Consider the following 22479-nt stretch of genomic DNA (forward strand, 5'->3'; position numbering starts at 1 on the left):
CCGCGTCAGGCTCTGGGCTGATGGCTCAGAGCCTGGAGCCTGTTTCCGATTCTGTGTCTCCCTCTCTCTCTGCCCCCCCCCCGTTCATGCTCTGTCTCTCTCTGTCCCCAAAATAAATAAACGTTGGAAAAAAAAAAAAAATAAAAAAAAAAAAAAAAAAAAAAAGAAAAGGTTTTGTAGGGGAGGTGGCACTTCAAGTGTCTCTTGGGGGACATAGTCCTAAATTAAGTGGGAAATGAAGAGAGCCACAGGAGAATGTGCACAGCAGTGTGTGTATTTCTGGATTGTAGTAAGTAAAAGTTTCCCTGGAGGGAACTAGTTGGTAAGGTAGAAATGAAGGCCTGGGATACTTCCATTTGGTAGGCAGTGAAAAGAGGAGCAATACAGTTTGTATACTTTCCTTTGTTGCTCACACCTTTCTATTAGTGTGATGCCTATTCAGGAAAGCAAGTAGCCCCTTTTGCTGGCATTTAATGTTTTTATTTAAAAGTTTAAATTATGGGGTTGCCTGGGTGACTCAGTCAGTTGGGCATCCAACTCTTGATTTTGGCTCAGGTCATGATGTCAGGGTTGTGGGAGCTAGGCCTGTGGTGTGCTCCAGGCTGAGCGTTGGGCTCACTTGGAATTCTCTCTCTTTCCCTCTGCCCCTCTCTCCCACTCTATCTCTTTCTCTCTAAAATAAAAAATCAACAAAAAAGAGTTTAAATTATGAAAATGAACATTTTGAGTTAGGCTGGAATGAGTTTGACTTGAAGAAGAAATGAGAGATGTTCAAATGAATGAGCTGAAAAGGAAGGAGCAGAAGTAAAAAATGAGTGGGAAGTGGTTGGACTCAGGTCAGACACTGACCTGAAGGGAGGGTACATCCATGGCAGTTTGGACCAGAGCAAAACTTTAAGGGACCATGAGAGCACTTCTAGATTCATGTGATCCAGTTCCATTTTTGTTTTTTGTTTTTTTTTAGCAGAATGTTCACATCTTACCACAGACAGTTCTTTACATGGCTGATTCAGAAACTTTCATTAGTCTGGAAGAGTGTCGTGGCCACAAGAGAGGTGAATATCAAAAGAAAAGGTTTGAGTTTTTGTTTCCTTATGTACCTCTAGAGCTAAATATTGTCCTAGTCTTGAGAGTTACTGACTTTCTCAGGCTCTAGGACTTCATGAATATATTGTCTTTGAAACTTAAGAGACCCTTTTTGCTTCAAAGACTGATTTCTAAACCTTGCAGTACAACTAAAACAGATTCTTTAGAAAGATGTTTTTCTCAAATTGAAATACTTCAGCCATCCAGGCACTTTTTATTATTAAAACAATGTATATCTTTGGCTATTGAAGCCTTATGTTGTGTGATGGGGACCCATTTAGGGAGACCAAAGTTATCTATAGCTACCATGCATGCTTCTTGGCTCGCTAAGAGCAGAAGTAGACTAGGTTTCCCAGGCTGGGCACACTGAGGTTCAGGTCTAGACCTGTGTTATCACTGTCTAATTTGAATCCAGGTACTGTCTATGCAGTGAAACAGTCATGCTCTAATATCAGCTAAACAGAGAGGTACAATAGCAAGTTAAAATTTAGCTGCTGCTGTTAAATTTAACATCACTGGGGCAAAAGCAGTATATGAACAAAGCAAGAAAGGCAAATTGGTGATGTTAAAGGTCAGATTTAGAATTTTAACTTATAAAATGGGCCCCAAATTGGAAAATGTATTCATCAAAGTTCTTAGACTTCTTTATAAACCATTCTGGTGTAAATGATTTAAGCTTTATTCATTGTTTGCTCCCCCCTGCCCACCACCATCAGATTTGATCTAAAATGAATGTAATAATTTCGCTAATGTATTATTACAGCAAGGAAAAGAACTACTATGGAAGCAGCATTTGCCCTTGAGAAGCTATTCCCAAAACAATGCCAAGTCCTTGGGATTGTGACCCCAGGAATTGTAGGTGAGAGAAAATACCCATTTGATAATTTCTTGCCTTGCGTTAATGTGGGCTCCTATAAACTGTTGAATTCTTTGTAGCTTAAAACCACATTTATGTTTTTGGCCATCCAAAAATGCCAAAAAGTTACTCATATTTACCATGGTATATTTGACTTCTATTAGTGTTCTTTAGATTATTGTGGTTAGTATTCCCAGTCTCAGGGCTATCTATAAAAAACAAATGTGATGCATATCTTTCCAAGAGCCTTTCATAAGAGGAAAGAGCTCACATACTTCCTCTCTCCAAATCAGAAAGCATTAAATGCTTTTGTCAGTTCAACCAGGATTATTTCTGGTGGGCACGGGTAAGTTAGGGCTGGGATTAGGAGCTACCAGAAAGCTTCGTTTCTCTTAGATATCACTGTTTGAAGTTTATAGCTATAGCGTGAAATTATAACCTTTTCCAAGTTTGCTGCTGGTGAATTTTTGCTGTTTTTTATTATTCTTGATTCTTTTTTTTTTTTTAATTTTTATTTATTTTTGTGTGTGTGTGTGAGAGAGAGAAGAGCGCATGCAAGAGGAGAGGGGCAGAGGGAGAGAGAGAGAAAATCTTAAGCAGGCTTCACACTTAGTGCAGAGCCTAGTGCAGGGCTCAATCTCCCGAACCGTGAGATCATGACCTAAGCCGAAATCAAGAGTCAGATGCTTAACCAGCTGAGCCACCCAGGTGCCCCTTGATTCCTTTCGATAGTTCATGGGGGAGAGACATTCTGTTGAGGCAGTCATGGTACAGTGGTTCAGGTACCTGGATTGGAATCCTGGGTGTACTATTTAGTCTCTGTATGACCTTGGGCAAGTTACCTAACTTTATAGGGCTTCAGTTTCCCCATATATGAAATGGGTATGATTGATAATACTTCTTTAGAGGATTGTGGATTAAATGAGTTAACATGAAAAGTAGTCAGAATAGAGATGTACAAGAATCAATGAGTAAATGTCAGCTATTACTATTTTCTTTGTTCCACTCAGTAGTACTCCATAATTGGCATTTTTAATCTTCACTGAGAGACTTTTGATCTGAATTTAAAAGTCTTAACACAGTGAAGTACAAAGGATTTCAAGTGTTTACAAATGAATAAGGATAAATACATGGTTGATAGGGACTATTTCATCTCTACCATTATTGGCTCCTCACCCCTATACATACTATTATATCTGCCAATCACCACACATTTTGTTCCTCATTGGATGAAAAAAATGATAGCAAAAACCATGGTTTTAACTTTTGAATTTTCCTAAAATGAGTGGTCTAGGTTTACCGTTACTAGTTATTAACAAATGCTTATACAGAATGGTAGCTTCATCATTTTCTTATGCCCCCCCCCACCCCCACCTCATCCACCATGGCATTTTCAAAGTACAGTCACATTTCTCCTTTTTAAAATTTTGGTTGGGGGACGGAGGCAGGAGAGGGAGGGTGGACTTGTTGGGGGGACCCCATTGTGAGAGTGGGAAGTCTAGCCTTCTTTTTGTGCTTGCCCTCCTCTGGAGTTTTAACTTTGCTTGTCTATTCCCCCAAGTTCCCTTATGATCTTGATGTCAGGAGTAGATGCCATTCCAATTCTCGTGTTTTCATGGACATGCTTTGTGTTTTTGGTACCCCTGCAGCTAGATGCTTTCTTTGAGCCAGTTCCATGCATGTTCCAACAAAACTACCGCCAAGACAGTGGTTGGATTCCTTTTTCTTAGGCCACAGTTTAGTGATTATTTCTAAAGCAGCCATTGACTCCTAGCCCATCTTCATTCTTTAGGTTAGAAAAATTTCAAGTTTGAGGAAATTTGTTCATTCATATATATGCAAAGGTCATTTTCTTTCTTTTAAGATAAATTTTACTTACATGACCTGCACAATCGTAAGTGTACTAAATTAATGAGTTTTGACAAATGTATACCCTTGTGTAACCTATACACCAGTCAAGATATAGAATATTTCCGTCACCTGAGGAAGATCTGTCATGCCCTTTTCCTGTCCATCTCTGCCTGCCAAAGAAACCCTGGTTCTGATTTCTGTGACCATGGGTTAGATTGCCTATTGTTGAATGTCATATAAATGGAACCATATGGTATATACTCTTTTTTTGTCTTGGTTTTTTTCATGCAGTATAAATATTTTTTAACACCATAATATTTTTGAGATTTACTTATTTTTTTTTAATATGAAATTTATTGTCAAATTGGTTTCCATATAACACCCAGTGCTCATCCCAACAGGTGCCCTCCTCAGTGCCCATCACCCACTTTCCCCTCCCTCCCACCCCCCATCAACCCTCAGTTTGTTCTCAGTTCTTAAGACTCTCTTAGGGTTTAGCTCCCTCCCTCTCTAACTTTTTTTTTCCCCCTCCCCATGGTCTTCTGTTAAGTTTCTCAGGATCCACATAAGAGTGAAAACATATGGTATCTGTCTTTCTCTGTATGACTTATTTCATTTAGCATACCACTCTCCAGTTCCATCCATGTTGCTACAAAAGGCCATATTTCATTCTTTCTCATTGCCACGTAGTATTCCATTGTGTATATAAACCACAATTTCTTTATCCATTCGTCAGTTGATGGACATTTAGCCTCTTTCCATAATTTGGCTATTGTTGAAAGTACTGCTATAAACATCGGGGTACAAGTGCCCCTATGCATCAGCACTCCTGTATCCCTTGGGTAAATTCCTAGCAGTGCTATTGCTGGGTCATAGCAATTTTTAATTTTTTGAGGAAGCTCCACACTGTTTTCCAGAGCAGCTGCACCAGTTTGCATTCCCACCAACAGTGCAAGAGGGTTCCTGTTTCTCCACATTATGTTACTGTGCATATTAGGAATTCATTTAAAAATTATTATTATTATTATCATTATTATTATTCTGTTATATAAATAGACTATTTCCCCATGCTCTTTTTTTTTTTTTTCCAACGTTTATTTATTTTTGGGACAGAGAGAGACAGAGTATGAACGGGGGGGGGGAGGGGCAGAGGGAGACACAGACTCGGAAACACGCTCCAGGCTCCGAGCCATCAGCCCAGAGCCTGACGCGGGGCTCGAACTCACGGACCGCGAGATCGTGACCTGGCTGAAGTCGGACGCTTAACCGACTGCGCCACCCAGGCGCCCCTCCCCATGCTCTTTTTGATGGAGATTTGGATTGTTTCACATTCCTGGCTATTGTGAATGAGGCTCTTGTGAACATTTTTGTATAAGTATTCTTATTCTTCTTGGGCCAAGAGGTAGAATTGCTCGGTCTTGGGCTTGGTTATGTTTAACTCAACAAGAAACTGCCAAACTGTTTTCAAGGGTTGTTCCATTTTATACTCACCAGCAATGAATTGAATGAGGGTGTTAGATGCTCATTGCTACATATCCTCACTAACTTAGTGTCTTCAAATGAGTCTTTCATTTTAGCCATCGTAGTGGATCTTAGGCTAGTTTTAATTTGAATTACTCCAATGATTTTAATTATGTTGAGCATCTATTCATCTGTTTATTGGCTATTTGTATACCTGTTTTTATGAAGTATCCAAGTCTTTTACTGTTTTTTTTTTTTATTTTTATTTTTTTTTAATTTTTTTTTTTTCAACGTTTATTTATTTTTGGGACAGAGAGAGACAGAGCATGAACGGGGGAGGGGCAGAGAGAGAGGGAGACACAGAATCGGAAACAGCTCCAGGCTCTGAGCCATCATCAGCCCAGAGCCCGACGCGGGGCTCGAACTCACGGACCGCGAGATCGTGACCTGGTTGAAGTCGGACGCTTAACCGACTGCGCCACCCAGGCGCCCCGTTTTACTGTTTTTTTTTTATTGAATTGTTTTTATTTTGATTTGAAGTTGTTATATATTCTAATACAAGACCTTTATCAGGCATAGATGTTGTAAATATGTATGTCCTTTCCAAGAAATCTTTGCCTATCTCAAAGTCACAAAGATATTCTCTATGTCTTTTTCTATAAGCTGTTTAGTTTAGCTCTTACATGTATGGTGTGAGGTAGGGGTTCAAGGTTAATTTTTTTTTTCATGTTTATTTCATCACCATTTTTTGAAGATTTTTCTTTCCTCTAATTGCCTTGACACCTTTGTTAAAAACAGTTGACTGCATGTTTGTGGGTCTATTTCTGTATTTAATTCTGCTTCATTGATGTATTTGTCTGTCCTTAAGCCATTGCCATATTACTAGAGGCCTTAATGTTCTTTTTAAAAACTGTTTTGGCTGTCTAGGTCCTTTGCATTTCTACATATTTTTAGAATCAGCCTGTCCATTTCTATAAAAAGTATATTGAGATTTAGTATATATTGTCATGAGATCTGCACTTTTAAAAATTGCTTTTGTTTTGATCTATTTTTGTGGAAGAAGGGGTCCTTATAACCTGAAATTTTTGTTTTTAATTCAGAATATATTGTGTGGGGGTTGATATGATTCTGAAATTTTCTTTTTGGATATTTTTTTCATTTTGCTGTAGCTTGGTCTCTAAAAAGCTTAACACTTTTTAAAAAGATACTCCAGGGGCACCTGGGTGGCTCAGTCGGCTAAGCATCTGACTCTTGATTTCAGCTCAGGTCATGATCTCATCGTTTCAGGAGTTCAAGCCCCACATCGGGCTCTGCACTGACAGTGTGGAGCCTGCTTGGGATTCTCTCTCTCTGCCCCTCTGTACCCCTTCCCCACTCACACTGTCTCTCTCTCAAAATAAATAAACTTTAAAAAAGAGTTTTATTATTTATATAGTAATATTTGTTGTTAAAGAAAAATGAAAGATAAAGATGAGCGAAAAAAAAACATCAAGCAACTTTAAGCATCATAGAGTTAACTACTCTATAAGTTATGATGCATAACCTTCCAGATGTTCAATAAATAGCATCTTATGTAGAAATAAATATGTGTGTGTGTACATATATCAAGAATATAATATTCTATAGACTTGTAACCTGCTGTATTTGTTTTAGTCTCCTGTGGCTGCCATAACCAGATAACACACTGGTGGTTTAAACAACAGAAATATATGTTCTCACAGTTCTGGAGGCTGGAAGTCCAAGATTTAAGTGTTGGCAGGTTTGCTTTCTCCTGAGGCATCTCCCTGGCTTTCAGACCACTGCCTTGCCTACTTGCTAAGTCCTTACATGGCCATTTCTCTCTCGCTAGGAATGCGTCTTTTCCTCTTCTTATAAGGATACCAGTCTTACTGAATTAGGGTCCAATCCTTAGGACCTCATTTATTACCCCTTTTAAGGCCTTATCTCCAAATATATTCATAATGGCAGTTAGGGCTTCAACATACAAATCTGGGGGGGACACAATTCTGTCCATAACACCTACCTTTAAAATTCACAACATATACATATTTCCATGTTAGTAAATATGTCTGTCATCTTAATGGCTGTGGTTGATTGTTTAAATATAACTTTTAGGGGCGCCTGGGTGGCGCAGTCGGTTAAGCGTCCGACTTCAGCCAGGTCACGATCTTGCGGTGCGTGAGTTCGAGCCCCGCGTCAGGCTCTGGGCTGATGGCTCGGAGCCTGGAGCCTGTTTCCGATTCTGTGTCTCCCTCTCTCTCTGCCCCTCCCCCCGTTCATGCTCTGTCTCTCTCTGTCCCAAAAATAAATAAACGTTAAAAAATAAAAAATAAAAAATAAATATAACTTTTAATCTAAATACCAGTGTAGGGCATTTAGATTTTTTCCCTTTATTTTCTATTAAAAATTCTGTGATAAAAGTATTTTGTGTGTGTGTATGTGTGTGACTATATATCTGTGTATGTATGTATATATACATATATATATTTTATATAATTGTCAAATATTGTTAAGATAATTTTTTAAAAGGGGAATTGCTGCAAAGATGTATTTTCTACCCTCCAACTTCTTATTTAGAAAAACTTCAACTCGAATTTGCAGAATGATAGAATAGTAACCATTCATATTCCTTTGGTCTAGATTCACTGATTTAAAAATTTTTGCGGGGCATCTGGGTGGATCAGTCAGTTAAGCATGTGACTCTTGATTTCAGCTCAGGTCATGATCTCATGGTTCGTTAGTTCGAGCCCCATGTCGAGCTGTACACTAATAGTGCCGGGGCCTGTTTGAGATTCTCTCTCACTCTGCCTCTCCCCCATGCACACACGTGCTCTCTCTCTCTCTCTCTTTCAAAATAAATAAACTTTAAAAATTAAGAAGTTTGCATACAGTTCTTTTTTTCTCTTGTTTATAAAAACATTTCTTTCTAACCATTTGAAAGTAGATTGCAGACATCATGACACCATACCCAAAAATTTCAAAGCTGAGAATTTTTTTCTCAGATAGTGACCTGTTAACTTGTTGATTATCTTAGTGACCCAAACTATAGTTATCTAGGTGGCACTAGATAACATACCAAGTGAAATTTCAGTTTTTATTAAATCTGTTCATGAGGGGCGCCTGGGTGGCTCAGTGGGTTAGGCATCTGACTTTGGCTCAGGTCATGATCTCAAGGTTTGTGGTTCAAGCCCACATTAGACTCTGCTGTCAGCACAGAGTTTGCTTCAGATCCTCTATCCCCCTCTCTCTCTGCCCCCCCCCCCCCCCCGCCAGCTCATGCTATCTCTCTCTCTCTGAAAAATAAAAACTAAACATTAAAAAAAAAAAGCTATTCATGAAACTCTTTAACTTTTTTCCTAGTGACTCCAATGGGATCAGGTAACAATCGACCTCAGGAAATAGAAATTGGAGAGTCTGGTTTTGCTCTGTTATTCCCTCAAATTGAAGGAATAAAAATACAACCCTTTCATTTTATTAAGGACCCAAAGAATTTAACACTAGAAAGACATCAACTCACTGAAGTAGGTAAGTCAATGTTATTTACCATTAATTGCCCAATTTGATTGTGTTTGTTCCTTTGAGAGAGTCTGAATTAAGTATACGTGTTACTAATAAATGTATTTGTATTTAATTCTGAATTTTGAAGCACTTCTTTCTCTTTGATACTTTACCATTTTGCTATTTTAGTTTTCTGGAAAGCTTTTTTTAAGCATTGTTTTACACTAATAATTAGCATTTATTGTGAAATTTTTTTTTTTTATTAAATACAGATTAGTTCTATGTCAACTAATTAGAAAGATGGGAATAAGTATAGTGAACTTGATAAATTTTAGAAAAGCTCTAAGTTAAGGCAGAGTCTGTCAAACAAGGATTTACTAGGACATGTAAGAGGAAGTTTGGCTAGAGTAGGCAAGATCATGAGAGGTGATTTTGAAGAGATAAAGCGTTGGCTTAATTTCTAGGATCTGATGAGAAAGCCTAATTTAATATAATAAGCAGCAGAGTAGGTACTCAAGCAGAACAGTGTTAAGACTTTTTGTTTGCATCTACAGATGAACTGATTGGCATTAACTTATTTTAAAAAGTCTCTGTTGGCATGAAAATATTCAGTGGTTACCTGGTTATGCATCAATCAACCATCCTATAGAGATAAGCTTCCATTATTTGAAATGGCACTGACTCCAGCAGGAATAAAAAACTGTAGCAACAAAGGGAAAATTTGTGATTGGTTTACTAACGAGAAAAAAAAGGAGTCTACACATTGAGACTGGCTTGTGCAACTGTCTTTTACAATGCAAAAAGACTTAAAGTGACTGGTGGGGATGAGATGAGAAGTACAGAAGAAGGAGGCATTGACTGCAGAGACCAGCAGCTAGCAGCAGCTGGCCTCTTGATAATGTGGGAAGAGAGTTGTCAGGTACAGGTAAACATGGGAAGTTTCAACAGCTAGCCTGTAGGGTAAGGCAGGAAACTATAGCTAGTAAGAATGCAGGCTATAGCTGCCCTAGTTCTGTTACATTCCAGCTTTCCTAATTTAGGACAAATTTCCTAACTTTTCTAAGCCTCTGTTTCCCATCTGTAAAGTGGAAATAACTGAATTACAGAGTTGTAAGCACGAGATACAATGACTTCTATAAAACACTTAGCCAAATACCTTGCTCTATAGATGGTAGGCTAATGTTGGCCCCTGTACCTTTAGGCAGGCTTTGCAGTGGGTCACAGTGATCCATCTGCACTGTGGCTTGTGTTGTGTGGAGGAATCGACTGGTGGGAGGAACATTCAGGAAAAGGACAGTGAAGGTCTTGGGTATTCTTTTTTTTTTTTCCTATTAATCTGTCCTTTTTCAATTTATTTTTTTTTCTTTTTTATTATGAAATTTATTGTCAAATTGGTTTCCATACCACACCCAGTGCTCATCCCAACAGGTGCCCTCCTCAATACCCATCACCCATCCACCTACCCCCCATAAACCCTCAGTTTGTTCACAGTTTTTAGGAGTCTCTTATGTTTTGGCTCCCTCCCTCTCTAACCATATTTTTTTTCTTCCCCTCCCCCATGGGTTTCTGTTAAGTTTCTCAGCATCCACATAAGAGTGAAAACATATGGAATCTGTCCTTCCCTGTATGACTTATTTCATTTAGCATAACACTCTCCAGTTCCATCCATGTTGCTACAAAAGGCCATATTTCATTCTTTCTTATTGCCACTTAGTATTCCATTGTGTATATAAACCACAATTTCTTTATCCATTCGTCAGTTGATGGACATTTAGGCTCTTTCCATAATTTAGCTACTGTTGAGAGTGCTGCTACAAATATTGGGGTACAAGTGCCCCTATGCGTCAGTACTCCTGTGTCTGTTGGGCAAATTACTAGCAGTGCTACTGCTGGGTCATAGGGTAGGTCTATTTTTAATTTTTTGAGGAATCTCCACACTGTTTTCCAGAGCAGCTGCACCAGTTTGCATTCCCACCAACAGTGCAAGAGGGTTCCTGTTTCTCCACATCCTCTCCAGCATCTATAGTCTCCTGTTTTGTTCATTTTAGCCACTCTGACTGGCATGAAGTGATAATCTGAGTGTGGTTTTGATTTGTATTTCCCTGATGAGGAGCGCCGTTGAGCATCTTTTCATGTGCCTGTTGGCCATCTGGATGTCTTCTTTAGAGAAGTGTCTATTCGTGTTTTCTGCCCATTTCTTCACTGGATTATTTGTTTTTTGGGTGTGGAGTTTGGTGAGCTCTTTATAGATTTTGGATACTAGCCCTTGTCCGATATGCCATTTGCAAATATCTTTTCCCATTCTGTTGGTTGCCTTTTAGTTTTGTTGGTTGTTTCCTTTGCTGTGCAGAAGCTTTTTATCTTCATGAGGTCCCAATAGTTCATTTTTGCTTTTAATTCCCTTGCCTTTGGGGATGTGTCAGGTAAGAAATTGCTGCGGCTGAGGTCAGAGAGGTCTTTTCCTGCTTTCTCCTCTAGGGTTTTGATGGTTTCCTGTCTCACATTCAGGTCCTTTATCCATTTTGAGTTTGTTTTTGTGAATGGTGTGAGAAAGTGGTCTAGTTTCATTCTTCTGCATGTTGCTGTCCATTCTCCCAGCACCATTTGTTAAAGAGACTGTCTTTTTTCCATAGGATATTCTTTCCTGCTTTGTCAAAGATTAGTTGGCCATACTTTTGTGGGTCTAGTTCTGGGGTTTCTATTCTATTCCATTGGTCTATGTCTGATTTTGTGCCAATACCATGCTGTCTTGATGATGACAGCTTTGTAGTAGAGGCTAAAGTCTGGGATTGTGATGCCTCCTGCTTTGGTCTTCTTCAAATTACCTTGGCTATTCAGGGCCTTTTGTGGTTCTATACAAATTTTAGGATTGCTTGTTCTAGCTTGAGAAGAATGCTGGTGCAATTTTGGGTTGGGATTGCATTGAACGTGTAGATAGCTTTGCATATGGTTGATATTTTAACAATATTCTTCCAACCATGAGCACAGAATGTTTTTCCATTTCTTTATATCTTCTTCAATTTCCTTCATAAGCTTTCTATAGTTTTCAGCATACAGATCTTTTACATCTTTGGTCAGGTTTATTCCTAGGTATTTTATGATTCTTGGTGCAATTGTGAATGGATCAGTTTCTTTATATGTCTTTCTGTTGCTTCATTATTAGTGTATAAGAATGCAACTGATTTCTGTACATTGATTTTGTATCTTGCAACTTTGCTGAATTCATGTATCAGTTCTAGCAGACTTTTGGTGGAGTCTATCGGGTTTTCCATGTATAATAGCATGTCATCTGCAAAAAGTGAAAGCTTGACTTCATCTTTGCCAACGCTGATGCCTTTGATTTCCTTTTGTTGTCTGATTGCTGATGCTAGCACTTCCAACACTATGTTAAACAACAGCGGTGAGAGTGGACATCCCTGTCGTGTTCCTGATCTCAGGGAAAAGGCTCTCAGTTTTTCCCCATTGAGGATGATATTAGCTGTGGGCTTTTCATAAATGGCTTTTATGATGTTTAAGTATGTTCCTTCTATCCTGACTTTCTCAAGAGATTTTATTAAGAAAGGATGCTGAATTTTGTCAAATGCTTTTTCTGCATCGATTGACAGGATCATATGGTTCTTATCTTTTCTTTTATTAATGTGATGTATCACATTGATTGACTTGAGAATGTTGAACCAGCCCTGCAGCCCAGGAATGAATCCCACTTGATCACAGTGAATAATTCTTTTTATATGCTGTTGAATTCGATTTGCTAGTGTCTTACTGATAATTTTTGCATCCATATTCATCAGGGATATTGGCCTCTAGTTCTCTTTTTCTACTGGGTCTCTGTCCTGGTTAGGAATCAAAGTAATGCTGGCTTCATAGAATGAGTCTGGAAGTTTCCTTCCCTTTCTATTTTTGGAATAGCTTGAGGAGGATAGGTATTATCTCTGCTTTAAATGTCTGGTAGAATTCCCCTGGCAAGCCATCTGGACCTGGACTGTTATTTGTTGGGAGATTTTTGATAACTGATTCAGTTTCTTCACTGGTTATGGGTGTGTTCAAACTTTCTATTTCTTCCTGTTTGAGTTTCGGAATGTGTGGGTGTTTAGGAATTTGCCCATTTCTTCCAAGTTATCCAGTTTGTTGGCATATAATTTTTCATAGTATTCCTTGATAATTGCTTGTATTTCTGAGGGATTGGTTGTAATAATTCCATTTCATTCATGATTGTATCTATTTGGGGTCCCTCTCCCTTTTCTTTTTGAGAAGCCTGGCTAGAGGTTTATCAATTTTGTTTATTTTTTCAAAAAAACCAACTCTTGGTTTCATTGATCTGCTCTACAGTTTTTTAGATTCCATATTGTTCATTTCTGCTCTGATCTTTATATTTCTCTTCTTCTGCTGGGCTTGGGGTGTCTTTGCTGTTCTGCTTCTATTTCCTTTAGGTGTGCTGTTAGATTTTGTATTTGGGATTTTTCTTGTTTCTTGAGATAGGCCTGATTGCAATGTATTTTCCTCTCAGGACTGCCTTTGCTGCATCCCAAAGCATTTGGATTGTTGTATTTTCATTTTCATTTGTTTCCATATATTTTTAAATTTCTTCTCTAATTGCCTGGTTGACCCATTCATTCTTTAGTCGGGTATTCTTTAACCTTCATGCTTTTGGAGGTTTTCCAGACTTTTTCTTGTGATTGATTTCAAGCTTCATTGCATTGTGGTCTGAAAGTATGCATGGTATGATCTCAATTCTTGTATACTTATGAAGGGCTGTTTTGTGACCCAGTATGTGATCTGTCTTGGAGAAGGTTCCATGTGCACTCGAGAAGAAAGTATATTCTGTTGCTTTGGGATGCAGAGTTCTAAATATATCTATCAAGTCCATCTGATCCAGTGTATCATTCAGGGCCCTTGTTTCTTTATTGATCCTGTGTCTACATGATCTATCCAATGTTGTAAGTGGAGTATTAAAGTCCCCCCTGCAATTACCACATTCTTATCAATACGGTTGCTTATGTTGTGATTAATTGTTTTATGTATTTGGGGGCTCCCATATCGGCGCATAGACATTTATAATTGTTAGCTCTTCCTGATGGATGGACCCTGTAATTATTATATAATGCCCTTCTTCTTCTCTTGTTACAGCCTTTAATTGAAGTCTAGTTCTCTCTGATATAAGTATGGCTACTCCAGCTTTCTTTTGACTTTGAGTAGCATGATAGATAGTTCTACCTCCCCTCACTTTCAATCTTGAAGGTGTCCTCAGGTCTAAATGAGTCTCTGTAGACAGAAAATAGATGGGTCTTGTTTTTTTTATCCATTCTGATACCCTATGTCTTTTGGTTGGCGCATTTAGTCCATTTACATTCAGTGTTATTATGAAAGATATGGGTTAGAGTCATTGTGATGTCTGTAGGTTCATGCTTGCAGTGATGTCTCTGGTACTTTGTCTCACAGGATCCCCCTTAGGATCTCTTGTAGGGCTGGTTTAGTGGTGACGAATTCCTTCAGTTTTTGTTTGTTTGGGAAGACCTTTATCTCTCCTTCTATTCTAAATGACAGACTTGCTGGGTAAAGGATTCTCGGCTGCATTTTTTTTTCTGTTCATCACATTGAAGATTTCCTGCCATTCCTTTCTGGCCTGCCAAGTTTCAGTAGACAGATCTGTCACGAGTCTTATCGGTCTCCCTTTATATGTTAGAGCATGTTTATCCCTAGCTGCTTTCAGAATTCTCTCTTTATCCTTGTATTTTGCCAGTTTCACTATGATATGTCGTGTAGAAGATTGATTCAAGTTACGTCTGAAGGGAGTTTTCTGTGCCTCTTGGATTTCATTGCCTTTTTCCTTCCCCAGTTCAGGGAAGTTCTCAGCTATGATTTCTTCCAGTACACCTTCAGCACCTTTCCCTGTCTCTTCCTCCTCTGGAATCCCAATTATGCGTACATTATTTCGTTTAATTATGTCACTTAGTTCTCTAAGTCTCCCCTCATACTCTTGGATTTTTTTTATCTTTCTTTTTCTCAGCTTCTTCTTTTTCCATAATTTTATCTTCTAATTCACCTATTCTCTCCTCTGCCTCTCGAATCCGAGCTGTTGTCGCCCCCATTTTATTTTGCAGCTCATTTATAGCATTTTTTAGCTCCTCCTGACTGTTTCTTAGTCCCTTGATCTCTGTAGTAATAGATTCTCTGCTGTCCTCTATACTTTTTCCAAGCCCAGCTATTAATTTTATGACTATTATTTTAAGATCATTTTCTGCTATATTGCTTGTATCGTTTTTGATCAGTTCGTTAGCTGTCGCTACTTCCTTGAGTTTCTTTTGAGGAGAATTCCACCGTTTCATCATTTTGGATAGTCTCTGGAGTGGCAGGGAACTGCAGGGCTCTTCCTCTGTGCTGTCTGGAGTAACTTGCATTGGTGGGTGGGGCCGCAGTCAGACCTGATGTCTGCCCTCAGCCCACCACTGGGGCCACAGTCAGACTGGTGTGTACCTTATCTTCCCCTCTCCCAGGGGCAAGACTCACTGTGGAGTGGTGTGGCCTCTGTCTGGGCTGCTTGCGCACTGCCATTCTTGTGGTACTGCTTCGATGGGATCTGGCATATTAGCTGGGGTGGATCCACAAGGTGCACAGGGGCAAGAGGGGCAGGCTCAGCTCGCTTTGCCTTCAGTTGGTCCGCTTCAGGAGGGGCCCTGTGGCACTGGGAGGGAGGCAGACCCGTCAGAGGGATGGATCCGCAGAAGCATAGTGTTGGGTGTTTAAGGGGTGCAAGCAAGTTCCGTGATGGGAACTGGTTCCCTTTGGGATTTTGGCTGGGGGATGGGTGAGGGAGACAGCGCTTCCCAGCGCCTTTGTTCCCTGCCGAGCTGAGCTCTGTCCTCCGGGGCTCAACAACCATCCCTCCCACTCTCCAAGCAGAGCTGTTGACTTATAACATTCCAGATGTTAAGTCCCACTGGCTGTCAGAACACACTCCATCGGGCCCCTCTGCTTTTGCAAGCCAGACTTGGGGCCTCTGCCTTGTCGGGTGGTCTGGTTGCCCCTCCACCACCCCGGCTCCCTCCTGCCAGTCCATGTAGCGCACTGCCTCTCCGCCCTTCCTACCCTCTTCTGTGGGCCTCTCGTCTATGCTTGGCTCCAGAGAGTCCATTCTGCTAGTTTTCTGGTGGTTATCGGGGTAAATTAGGCAGATGTGGGTGGAATGTAAGCAATCAGCAGGACACGGTGAGCCCAGCGTCCTCCTACGCCGCCATCTTCTCCCTGTTCTCAGGTCTTGGGTATTCTTATCATCCCATTTAGAAGCATCATGCCAGAGGAAGATACCCATGTTTTGGCTGATGGTGACAATTAATGGTAACTAATACTGAGGCATTATAAACTGGGTACTGTGCTACATACTATTTCTAATCCTCACAGCAGTTTGCCAGATAGAATTTGTTACACAGTATGTTGTCGGTGAGGAGACCAAACTTGTAGTAGTAGAGAACAAAGGCTCTTAGACTTCATAGTACATAAACAGAAGACCAGAGTTATCTGTAATGTTAAAGCTACCCGAAATCAAGGATGCCAAACGTTCTCTAAGGAAAACTTCGGATTGTGCCTTTGTGTATAGCTAAGCTAGAGAGACTTTCTCATGTTATAATGAGACTTGTTGGAAGGCTGGCAGGAGTTAATGGTGCTCAGCAAACTAGATCTCTCTTACACCAGTGGTTAGAAAATCGTGGGTCTGAAACTCAAGGAGGAGTTGAAGTCAGAGATGTTGGTTTGAGAGCCATTTGCACATAGTGTGGTAGGCTGTCTGCGATAATGTCCAGGACAGCTTAGTACAGGTTTCAGAAAAGATTCAGCAACAAATTTAGTACAAGGAAGGAAGAAGAGATATAGTTTGTTGCTGACAAGAGGATGGCCTACTGAGTTCACTAGGTTCATGATGTAGAAATTATATGTTAATGTCATTCAGCTTGAAAGGTCCCATTGGGTTAGAAAAATTAATTGGATGCAGATTCTGTCTCAGTGCTATTCTGGGAAAGTTGTGACAGATACGTATGTAATTATAACCCAAGTGAGAAAGTAAGGTGTGCCTCTCTATTAGAGAGATCTGGATAGATTGCTCTAAGGATTGCCAGTGGGAAGGAGAGTGAGGAGACTTCATGGGGCAAATACCATTTAAGGCTTTGAAGAATGGGAGACATAATGAAAAATAAGAATGGTAACCGGGTAGGCTAAATGATTAACAGAAACCTAAACACAGAGTCAGGTAATGAGAAATGTAGGGGAAATAGTAAACAGTTCATTTTTGCAAACAAAGGTTTTGTGAAGGGGATCATAAGAACAAAGGGTGGGGCACAGTGAAGCCAGGCTAAAGAATGTAGTCAGTAAATGACAACTGTTAACCAGAAATGTTCTCCTATTAGCAAATGTGATTCTCCATAGTGGGGAGATACTGGAAACAGGGAGACTAGTTAGGACCCCCCTGCAAGAGTCTAAGCAAGAAATAATACCAGAGCATGAAGTTCAGGAAATTGAGTGGAGAAAATTAGCAGATCATTGGATATGAAATGAGAAGGAAGACTGAATGACTCATTGATAACTTTGAGTTTTGTGCTTAACAGAGTGGGGTGCTGGTGCTTCAGAGAACAGAAATAGAGAACACTGGGGCAAGAGGAGCAGGATTAAGAAAAAATCCGACTCCATTAGACAGGCTCATTTGGCCTTTAATTCAGTGCTTTTGCTGAAGGTCATATTGCCAGACCTTCTGTGTGTTACCTCTTTTTTCCGTAAGTGAGGATGGTGCCTCCTGGGCATACTCTCTCCTCTGTCCCATAGCACCTTGGGAGCCATGACTGAGGTCCTGATGATAGCACTACTTAAAGCTAGAACCCTAGTTTTGTCATATTACAAGAGAGAGCCAAAATCTTGAGCAGAATAAACCTTCCATTTTATGATAAAATAGTTTACTAGATTTGTAAGACCTTGTTTGCGTTACAGTACTAAGTATAGGCCTCACAAACCAAAGGGAAAAGCAGGCCCATGTTTAGTCTGCTATGTGAGGCATTCTTTACTGGTGTCCTTTCCAGAGCCGTTTGCTGTTAGCAGTTTTGACTAATTCCAAGGCATCATTTTTATCCTGTTAATGGTATTCAGGAAATTGAAGCTCTGCTTAGATTGAGATATAATCTGTATTCATTCCATACTATTTTATGGCCACATTTCCTGTATTTTTAAATTTGGACCATTGTCTTTTATGTGCTCAAGAAGATGGAGGAATCTGAGGCAGTCCTCCTTGAGGTGGGTAGTCTATCAGACACTTGTCTCACACCTGTGATTCTCTTTCTCTTTTACAAACCCATCATTCTGACATTCTCCTGGGGCCCAGTGATTTTCTGGGTTACAGTTTTATTTTAGACACTGATATTAGAAAAGATTTTCCACTAGTTTTTACATTTGAGGTCACAAGAGGAAGTCCTGAAGGGTCCTCCTGCATTTGCTCTTGGAAGGAGAGGAGGGGAAGTGTCAGTTCTGTAACCTACTAACACCAGTTCCTTCTGGGCAGCCACTCTGGAAGTGTGTATTTATTATTACTTATGTCTGGTCTGAGTCAAGTTCTGTAATCGTGGGTACAATTTGCATATTTTCTTGTGAATTTTGAAGATGTTGAATTCTCATAGACTTTCTAGGAGCTAAACAGTACATAATGGGTTCTGGTGGGCATTTAAATAAGTGAATTTCTGTGAAGTGCTTAGAACAGTGCCTGGCGGAAGTGCTGAGTTTGCTATTACATTGATGATGTTATGATCTACTTTGTGGGTTGTTCAGGTCCTTTCTGCTTACCACTTTTTGGTCCATTGACTACTCCTCTTGAACTCTGCCAGCAACTGAGAGAGGTGAAAACTAAACTATTTGTTAAGTCAGATTGCAAAAAAAAAAAAAAAAAGAGTGACTATATTTTTAAATTATCTAGAGATTTCATAGAGAATCTTGAGGGGGACACCAACAGTGATCAGGTGCAAAGCAGAGAAAGATGTTGCTAAAACCTACGTGATGGAACTTGCTCTGTTTTAGAAGTTTCACAGCCCTTGAGAAAGTCTAAGTGACAGGAAGGTGGTGCCAGTGTTCTGTTAGGTTTTACTGCCCTTGTGGTAGACGTCATTCAGCTATGGGAGCAAGAGGGCTAGAAAACACAAACTGTTAACAGGCCGGTGGGGGCTGACTCCCAGGTCACAGTGGTGCATAATACAGCCCCAGCCTACCGTGCCTCCCACCCCCAGCCCCTGTGCCACAGGCTCCATGTCTGTGGACAGGGACAGCTTCTTACTGTATACCACCAGAGATATTTGTGGATAAGGTACATCTCAAAAACATGACTACACAAAAGCCAGAACAACACAGGTGACCCCCAGTCAGTTTTGAGGATAGGATACAAGGCTTCTTTTCCCCTCCCTCTAAGTTTGATGTTTACTTTAGATGCATTTAATTCAAGGGGAAATGTTGCCTTAGCTTCATCATTTCAGTATTTGGCTAAACAGATCTAACTTATGGTCGGGGCCCTCACTAAATTAGCCAGATTGTGTTTTGTTAACTATGCTCTATTGAGCCTGTGGTGGGTACGAGGCCCTTGAATAAGTGCTGCTTTATGACATTATCTTATTATGACTGTAACTGCCCTTGAGACTTGCTCCTGTCCCAGTTTTAGAGGAAGGATCTGAACTTGGCGAAGTCTAGCCTTGCTCAGAGTTCTACATTTGTAAGTGGTTGAGCCTGAGTTCTGACCCTGGTCTGACTCCAGAACCCACATCCTTACTGGGCTGACTTCATACTTCCCTCCCCTAGTGTGAAAAAGATAGGTATCCTCTCCTGGGGCCGGGGGAAGTGGTGCTAAAAATCTCAGCTTTGGTCCATGAATTGTTCATGATATTAGCCTCATTTTACGTAGACTTGTACTTTGAAGTAGGTTTTCTACGTGCATTTAGATCCCATCACTTTCAAACAGATCATAAAATAGTTGTCTTGAGAATGGCTTCTCTAGAAAGAATAGAAATCTGGACATGCAGACCCAGAGCATTTCCAAGGAGTCCTGGCCTAACTTTGGAATAGTTCTTCCTATTTTGATTTTCCTGAATCTGACATGGTCTTGGTGTCTAGATTTTATCTTATTTTTTAAATTTCCTTTTAGCCTTCTAGTTTATCTTAGCTATGATAAGTTTATATTTTGCCTTATTTGAAATTAATTTAAGGCAGCTTACAAAGATACAGTATCAGTGGAGGAGTTCTGAATTGAGAGACATGTAGGAAGAACACAGTGAAACCCAGGCTGAGGGTAATACACAAGATTCATACCATCAGCATTTGCTAGAGGTGGTCCACAGGTTGGCTAAGCCAGAGCAGAAGCAGCCCACCTCTTCCCAATTTTTTGAGAACAGAAATAAATTCTTCTACTGGATTGAAGCAGTTTCTTAGGTCACTCTGCGAACACCAATGGCATCAATAAAAGCAATGGTAGAGTCCAAAGCAGTGAGGTCTGGTTACTGAGCTTTCTGCTTAATCTAATATTTAGATCTGCTAAAGGAATGAATGGCCCACATGCTCTTTTTAGGCGCTCGTTCTGCTGTGACTTAGATCTCACAGCTGAATTTCAGGTAACAATGAACTGGAGATTGCATCTTTTAATAGCTGGACTGGATAATAAGTATAGTCACCTGCCCAATAAGCGGCTCACCTAGGGAAATGGCTGGTGTGCTTTCTTAAAGTTGAAAGACCTAAGATACTTGTCCTGAGTAGAGGGCCGTCCTCTTTCCCCACAGAGGTGAACTGAAACAAGACCGAAGGCAGTGCCAAGATTTACTTCAAAAAGAGCTGGGTGGTCTTGTCAGGCACGTGTACTGTAGGCATTTCAGTTTTGAGTGGCAAGGAGTTTGAGTTGTACCTTCCCTCTTCTGTTGCATATCTAAAGCTCTGGATGGTCTGTTGGTCAAATACAGACCCATCTGCTCCATCAGACAGCCAGACTGGGCTAAGCTGGATTTGTTCTCTAAGTTGGGATAGGGGGAAGTGATTGTAGTTTCTAGGTTTGTGTGTGGGGGGTTCAGCTACAGAGCAGTATCACCAGAGGAAGATGTGGAAAGCACTGGGTATGTGTTTGTTAAGTAAGTGAGGGTGGTGCCTTTAGAATGCTCAGATGAAAATGTTTAGTAGGCAATTGTAAAAGAGGGTCTAAAGCTTAGAAAACAATAGGGAAGTTAGAGATTTAGAAGTCTTCAGGTTTCTGAAACCTAAAACTCTTGAGAGGAGATGTGGGTTTTAATCTATAGCCTGCCATGTTATTCTTCTGGGCTGGTCACTTCTCTGGGATTAGCAGTCCTTATTTGTAAAGTAAAACTAGACAGTTCATCCCACAGCCCTCTTCCAACTCTGGATATTCATTTTAGAACACAAAAAAAAACATTCTCTCAAACTGTGCTGCTCTTTGTGGGAAAAAAAGACCCTTTAGTAATGGCTTAGGGTGTGTAGTATCATGAAAGTACTGGACTTATATACTAATATCCTTTTCACTCTCCAAATCAGTGATTTATTGTGGAGAGAATTAAAAGTGGACAAGACGAAGGGTGCCTGGGTGACTCAGTTGGCTAAGCATCTGACTTTGGCTCAGGTCATGATCTCGCGGTTCATGGGTTCAAGGCCTGCATCAGGTTCTCTGCTATCAACACAGAGGCCCCCTTCGGTTCCTGTCTCCCTTTCTCTCTGCCCCTCTCCAGCCAGCTCATGCTTTCTCTCTGTCCCAAAACTAAATAAAAACATTAAAAAAATTTTTTTTAAATAGAAGTAGACTGGAGGAAATTTCCCTGGATAAGTCAATATTTGGTGTTAGTAAATAATCATTCCCCCCACACCTGTTTCCTTAAGTGAGTCATATTTCTGGTAATATTCACCTTAGGTCTGCCAAGATGGAAGTCATGTGGCTGAGTCAGTGGAAACAGGGATGAGAATGTGGGTTAGGTATTTATTTATTTTTTTCCTGTCCTATTACCTGTTTGATAATGCCAGAAAATTTCAAATTGATAGTTTTACAGTGTCCAGAGGCTCAGGTGAAAGCCAGGGAATTTGTGGGGGAGTGCAGGAGTACAACCTATCTCCTGTTGGGCTATACTGCCCCCTAACAGAAGCTGTTTTTTGTTCTTAGGCTGCAGAATTGAACATTTTCTTGGTTTGGAAAGAGTTTCTTATAGTTATAGCATCTTCTCTCCCACCCTCCTTTCCTGGAAAAGGTGGATAGGGCCCATATGTATTTTCATGGTGTATTGGTTTCCTGAGGCTGCTGTAACAAATTACCACAAACTTGGTGGCTCAAAGCAACAGAAATTTATTCTGTCACAGTCCCAAGAGGCTAAAAGTCTGAAGTCAAGGTGTCGAACGGGCTCCACTCCCCTCTAAGGCTACAGGGGTGAATCTCTTCATTGTCCCTTTCACCTTCTGGTGGCCACTGCTATACCTCATGGTTGTATCACACCAGTTTCTGCTTCTGTGGTCACAGTGCCTCTTCTTATGTCTGTGTCTCTTATATAGGTCTTTTAAAGACACTTACTATAGTATATAGAGCCTAACTGGATAATAAGAGATGATCTCTTCCCCATGTCCTTAATTACATCTGCAAAGACCCTTTTCCTAAATGGGTTTACATTCATCAGTTCCAGAGATTTGATGTGGATACATTTTTGGGGAGACCACCATTAAATACATGACAGGTGTTT

General features: G+C 40.2%; 1 protein-coding gene across 2 annotated transcripts in view; it reads left to right on the forward strand.

The window, feature by feature from the left end:
- The window catches only part of FBXO22 (F-box protein 22), a 31468-nt gene that overhangs the window by 4626 nt on the left and 4363 nt on the right, over positions 1 to 22479 (forward strand). Inside the window, exons 3-5 of one of the 2 annotated variants that reach the window (XM_030317613.1) lie at positions 965 to 1055; positions 1850 to 1945; positions 8615 to 8779. In XM_030317613.1, the coding sequence (XP_030173473.1) occupies positions 965 to 1055; positions 1850 to 1945; positions 8615 to 8779 (352 nt within the window). The remainder of the gene's footprint in view (positions 1 to 964; positions 1056 to 1849; positions 1946 to 8614; positions 8780 to 22479) is intronic. The other variant, XM_030317614.1, reaches the window with a different exon arrangement.

Source organism: Lynx canadensis, chromosome B3 (genome assembly GCF_007474595.2).
Source record: "Lynx canadensis isolate LIC74 chromosome B3, mLynCan4.pri.v2, whole genome shotgun sequence".
Taxonomy (NCBI): domain Eukaryota; kingdom Metazoa; phylum Chordata; class Mammalia; order Carnivora; family Felidae; genus Lynx; species Lynx canadensis.